Here is a 6,697-nt window from a genome sequence, read left to right on the forward strand (position 1 = left end):
TGATCATTACACAGATTGGACGTCATTTAGAGGACATCATTTAAAAATGATAGCATTTTTCAAAGTGAACTTATTTTGCAATGTTCCTTTAAATGTCAGTCAAACTGTGTGACAGTAGGTGCAATGTTCTAGTACATTTGTTGTATTTCAATATTCATTACATAATGTTTTACGTAATCATGAAATGGTATCATATATTCGTGGACACCCTGTACTAGACCTTAAGAGGAAAAACATTTTCAAATCACTAAAGAAGGCCCAATACTTGTAAACATTTAAAAAAAATTCTTGAATTAAAAGCACTCATACCTCCATTTAAAAGGAAAAATCCTACTCTGTACTTCAGATACAGTAAGGAAATCTGACTATGGGGTAAGTTATAGTGATAGAAGGCGTAATTCGAAGGATGCTTTGTGCAATTTGATTACTGGTTCTGGGAAAAAGTCTAAATCGTGAAAGATTTACAGACAACCGACGCATATACGATTAAAATGATAACGGAAAACCCCATGTTAAACATTCGCTCTTAATTAAAACGTTATAGAGCTGTACAAGAAATTTCCGAGGAGCTGTTCGAGTGGACAGGCTCTCGCTTACAGTAGGTCCACTTTTGTTAAGAGAATATAAGTCCTTCGGTCTGTCTATCCATCCGTCCGTTTGTAAAAATTTTTACATTTTGGGCTTCTTCTCTTGAAGCACTGGGCCAGTTTCAACCAAGCTTACCACAAAGCATTTTGGGGTGAGAGGAATTCAAGTTGTTCAAACTTAATATCTTGCCACGCCCTCGTTCAGATGATATTATTTAGAAATTTTGTGGCATGTTTTAATTTTTTCTCAAGAACCACTGGGCAAAAAAGATGAAAATGAATAGGAAAACTTCTTTTCGTTTTATAGATTCAAGTTTCTTCAAAGATGACCCCTAGGGGTAGGATGGGACCAGAATGACTCAGGTTATCAATGTGGCCTATGGGCCTCTTGTCATATATGTAAAAGTTGTTGACAAAAATGATTTGTCACAGTGTATCCTACTGTTTATATTATTATTGAAATTTATCGTACTTATCAAAATAAATCACTCATTACCCAGTAAATTAAAATCATTTTCATTCCCAGTACATTTTATTTCAGTTCTCCTGGCCTTGTCGCTCCTGAAAACTGGACAGATCAAACTGTGAGATGTGCTGTTTTAGCATTGCTCAAAGAGATGAGCCAATCAACTCTTGCCAAACAATGTCCTCTAACTCAGGTAAGAGGTCTCCCACCTTCAATATGTGCAGAAAACCCCCCAAATGCTAAGCCTGAACCCTTGCTTTAGTATTATTAACTCTTTCTTACACTTTTAACATTCCAGTAAATCAACATGGACCTAAATCTGATTCCAAACCTTCGTGCAAAATCTTAAAAGCAAAAACATTATATTCCCGGACCCAGCCATTGTTCTACTAAACTTTTACCCGGACCCGTTCTACTAAACTTTTACACGGACCCAGCAAATGTTCTACCGAGCTTATACTCGAACCCATCAACTGTTTACCGGGCTTTTACCCGGACCCAACAAATGTTCTACCAAACTTTTACCCGGACCCAGCAAATGTTCTACCAAACTTTTACCCGGACCCAGCAAATGTTCTACCAAACTTTTACCCGGACCCAGCAATTGTTCTACCAAACTTTTACCCGGACCCAGCAAATGTTACCAAACTTTTAGCCTAACTTTTACCCTGTCCCAGCAACCCGCTTTTCTCGAACCCTAAACTTTTACCCGGACCCAGCAAATGTTCTACCAAACTTTTACCCGGACCCAGCATATGTTCTACCAAACTTTTACCCTGACCCGGCAATTGTTCTACCGAGCTTTTACCTGAACCCGGCAATTGTTCTACCGAGCTTTTACCTGAACCCAGCAATTGTTTACCTGGCTATTACCCTGACCCAGCAATTGTTTCCTGGCTATTACCCTGACCCAGCAATTGTTCTTTTAGGCTTTTATTTTACTTAATGTCACATGCACTTTAACGTTACATATAGGAAGATTATCATCAACAGATATATACGCGACGCAGCTGTACATGTACTCTGCAGTTATTCTTGACCCCCAACTGATGATTTTAAATTTTTAACTTTTAATTCAAAATTATAGTACATGTACGTGTTTCATTAGATTAAAAAAAATCAGTTCTGTTGCAGATACAATGACCTTGTCATCAAATACAACAATAATTTTATTTATCATTAAGTCAAATGTTGACTGATGTGTTTCATAATAATTGTTAGGCCATTATTTACACTCTGAATTGTAGACAGATGTTCCCGTTATTTATCGATCATGACATGAAGCACACGGCAGGTGTGATCGGTCAGCAGGGGATGCTCACTCCTCCATGGCACCTGATCCCACCTCTGATTTTTTTTTTGGATTGTTTGCTGTGCTCCAATTTTGTATTGTTAAATGGACTTTTGAGCTTGAATACTGTTCGTTATCTCCATATGCCTGTATTTCATTAAAAAAAATCTTCAAGTGAAATAACAAAAATATTTTTTGCTGCTTTTCCTGTAGAGGAGGTGCGCAACATGCATTAACATGCATCCTGAAGTCACTGTAAGATCTTTCAATTATTGTATATCTAAAGGGAAATTAAAGTTTAAAACTACGATACTTTTTATAAGATTTCACCGTAATCGAAGATTGGGGGGCGTATAGTTTTTGTTTGTCTGTCCCTCCGTCTGACTGTCTAGCTGATATTAGCGCTTCTGTATGAGCCAAAGGCTCAAAGAGCTAATGCTATGACCATTTGTGCGTCGTGCGGTGTGCGTAAACTTTCTAGAATATGGGCCATAACTCAGGAACCCTTTGACCAATCATTGTCAAATTTATCATGGGATATCCTTGGCCCAAGGGCTACCATTTATACTAAAACTAGGGGTGTGACCCTAAAACAAGGGAAGATAATCATGAATATAAAACTAGAAGTACTCGTTGCTAAAAAAATCTTCTTCTCCAGAACCACCAGGCAGATTTTCACCAAACTTACATACAAGGGTCAGGGTATGTCGAAGATTAAAAATTGTTCAAGGCATGACCCTGGGGCAAAGGGCGGTGTCTCAAGGTCACTTCAAAGTTGACCAAAATTTACACTTAATAAAAATATTGATATTTTGCATCTATAAAGACAGGGATTATCAAATCTTGTACGTTGATGCATCTTAGGACTTCACATCATGTTAACACAAAAGTAGGTCACGGTGACCTACTTTTTAAATTTTACGGGCTTTCATTTTCAAATTGATTTAGAGGCATAATTTGGACACTTTAAGGCCTATGATCATCAAACTTTGTCAGTTGATACATCTTGGGTCCTCGAACAAGGTCAGCTTAAAAATACTAGTAGGTCACCCCGACCTCCTTTTTGAATTTTATGGCTTATCTTTTCTAAAACATTTAATCCCATTATTTCAGACACTGAGAGGTTTAAAAATCACCAAATCTTGTAAGTTGATGCATCTTGGGGCCTTAAAACATATTAATGAAAAAGTAGGTCACTGTGACCTACTTTTTGAATTTTGTGGGCATTTGTTTTCAAATTGTTTAAATGGCATATTTTGAATACTTTCAGACCTATAATCATCAAACTTGGTCAGTTGATGCATTTTTAGTCTTCGGAAAATGTCAACCAAAAGTAGGTCACTGTGACCTACTTTGACATTTTATGGCTATATTTAAGTATCTTAGGTACTTATTGGCTTAGAATCATCAAACTTTGTCAGTGGATGCATCTTAGGTCTTTGCAAAATGTCACTATGACCTACTTTTGACATGTTATGGCTATTGCGACATATGACCTATGTTTTTCACGGTCTTTTTCTGAAGAACCACTGTCCATGCCACACAGTAATTTGGAACCAGCAACGTAAAGATCAAGATTGGAGTAAACGCGGGCTTATCTATCTCCTGAGAATCATAGTGCATTGTGGTTAAAATTTAATAAAATGATGTGTCTTAAACAAGTATCAAATCAATCTGTGATCTTAATGCGCAAATATAAAAAAATTAAAAATCAATTATAGCCACAACGAATTCGCTTTATTCATTTAATGAGTCAATCAATTAAATTCAGTGATGATTTCAACTGAAACTAAGGCTAGTATTTAAAAAAAGACATTTAAAAATAATTTGATAAATATTTTGAAATTATTTACGGCAGTTTTATTATAAGAATAAAAGTGCTAACCATTTCTTTATTTAGAAACCAATTACAGTATTCAACTAAAGAAATAGTTATTTAAAATCATAGACATGTCCTCTTAAATTCGTCTATTCAGCAAATTACTTTGTAATCCTAACAATTAATAATCCAGAATTAAAGATATTATTTGTTCGTAGATGTACATGTATCTTATTAAATCACTACCCATATCTACAAATCACATTGATATATATCATAAAATGATTTTAAAAAAATCAATATTTATTTAGACTTTTCAAGTAAATGGTTTTTTTGCATCTCCATTCCCTATATTCATACTGAATCTTTTTTCTTTTTCTTACAGTCAGCGATTTCTAATATTGCAAACTGGAAATATGCAAGTAAACTGAGTGACGAAAAATGTAAGGAATTTGGTGCATGGTACAAACAATACAATTCAAAGAAAGGTACGCAACTTTATACTTTCTGCACAGTTATATTGTAACACTTCGAGAAAAAAAAAATCACAAAAACTTCAAGATAATGAGAACATTTGCATATTACTTTTTAGAAATCCGGAGCGAGGGCTTTGGTGTACCTAAAGATTCAAGATTGACCTTCCATCCTCAACATGAGATTCCGCAGATGAGAAAATGGTATACATCTTGTAAAACCCCCTCAGACGAAAAATTAAAATTTTTTGCCGCTGAATTAAATAAGGGTCATGTGAGACAGGAGAGACCGAACGTGACGGTGGCGAGATTAAAAATATGGTGGAAAAATGAACGGCAACGGGAAAAGCGTCAGCAACACCAAGCTCAAACCGAAAACGAGGCTGAGGAACGGGGAGGTTATGATGCAGATCCACAACCTTATACTTCAAGCAACCAACAACCTTCAACTTCAAGCAACCAACAATCTTCAACTTCAAGCGAAACTCCTTCAACATCAAAATCATTTGCCGAGTTAAGGAATGTATCTAGTGAATTGCTTGCTTCAGAATTATTATGTAGAAATAGTTACTCTAGTGACGGATCTAGTGCTGGCGACCCTTTTTTATGAGTCTGAATTCCACTGACTATAATTCCTTGAATTGCAATGTGACAATTCTGACAAAATTATCTGATAAACTTTACCAAAATACCATGGGAATACTGAATGTATTAAGAGGGTTGCACAATGTTTATCAAAACAATGCAATAGAATTCTTCTTTTCTGAAAAAAAAACCCATTTCAAGTTATGTGAAAAATGCACTTGTATATACCAATAATTGTGCATGCATAATGTTCGTTGTACACCATTAGATACTTTTTATGTATTTTGACAATTGTTTTAATTTTGGTGAATTTGGCTCCACGGACATTATGGGATTTGCATCAAATGCAAATTCGCCTATGCTTCATGGTCTTATATAAAATTTTCGAAAGTGGTTTCAGAAATCGTTAATGCTTAAAAATATAAGCATTGAGTGTCTTGGGAATATCCCTATATAGCTTTTTGTAAGCCAAGAACATCCTCGAAAGCCAGCGGTCCTGAGTCAACACGTTGCTGTTAGTGTTGACACAGGACCACTGGCTTGCGAGGATGACCACGTAATGCATTACTGTTTACTGTTTTAAATAGTTTTACATATTTTTTATAATAATTTTGCATCCGGGATATCTCTCAGTTGATATTCGAGACGCAAGAGCATGCTCTACAAACGCACGATTTGACTTAATGATAGGTTGTATTTGCCAACAAGGTCAATGTAACGACAAAATGATGACTTCAAACAAGGCTATTGATACCTTTTTTCATCAACTAGCTTGTAAATATCTTGTCACGTTTTAGAATTTTTTCATGCGTAAAGCATGTACAATATGCTGGTATATCGAGCAATATATTGTTTTTAAAGATCATCGGAAAATATCACATGTTAGTTTTTCACATTGAAAATATGTACAGTGTATGTTTCTAAATTTCCTAATTTTATTCAATAAAATGTGAAGTTAACGAATGGCATTCTCCTGCGTATTGAATCAACTGAGACATAAACCCCATACCGCAGGTGATATAGGAATGTTATACACAAGTAAGGGGAGTTTACGATGAAAAAGATGGAGTTGTCACGCTTAACGTAAAGCATTGCTGTTAGATTACCATTAACGCCTTTTTCTAGTAATATATATCCAAATATGAAACAAATTTTTCAGACTCTGTGTGGTATCTTTTATTTTAACTGGAATATTATATAAATATTGCATGTAGTTGAGTGTAACATTGAAAACTTTTTTTTCGGTATATTAAACACACCAAGAAAACCATTGTAATTTTGAGGCGCAGCCGAGGGTGACAATGGTTTTGGTCTTATATAAAATTTTCAGTGTTACACTCAACTATGCAATATTTATTATATTATACTGAATGTTTTATACACATACATATTACAGTGAACCGTGCGCGCACAAATTCCGCGCAGTCGCTATTTTTTGTAATACCACCCGTCGTCAAGCAATGTTGACTGTTGCTA

At 35.4% G+C, this 6,697-nt stretch overlaps 1 protein-coding gene across 1 annotated transcript; it reads left to right on the top strand.

Moving 5' to 3' along the window:
• The first annotated feature begins 367 nt into the window (after positions 1 to 367).
• On the top strand, positions 368 to 5,246 carry LOC134279039 (uncharacterized). The gene is made up of 4 exons (XM_062761377.1): positions 368 to 372; positions 1,129 to 1,246; positions 4,549 to 4,651; positions 4,756 to 5,246. The coding sequence occupies exons 1-4, from the start codon at positions 368 to 370 to the stop codon at positions 5,244 to 5,246; spliced, it is 717 nt and encodes a 238-aa protein (XP_062617361.1).
• The last annotated feature ends 1,451 nt before the right edge of the window (positions 5,247 to 6,697 follow it).

This window comes from Saccostrea cucullata, unplaced genomic scaffold (genome assembly GCF_032062105.1).
Source record: "Saccostrea cucullata isolate Sc308-1 unplaced genomic scaffold, CSIRO_AGI_Scuc_v1 ctg278, whole genome shotgun sequence".
Taxonomy (NCBI): Eukaryota; Metazoa; Mollusca; class Bivalvia; order Ostreida; family Ostreidae; genus Saccostrea; species Saccostrea cuccullata.

Bases quoted from the DNA above. Each gene is read 5' to 3' on its own strand.
- LOC134279039 (XM_062761377.1), top strand. The intron at 1,247-4,548 runs GTAAGAGGTCTC...TTTTTCTTACAG, and splicing joins AACAATGTCCTCTAACTCAG to TCAGCGATTTCTAATATTGC. The intron at 4,652-4,755 runs GTACGCAACTTT...ATTACTTTTTAG, and splicing joins ACAATACAATTCAAAGAAAG to AAATCCGGAGCGAGGGCTTT.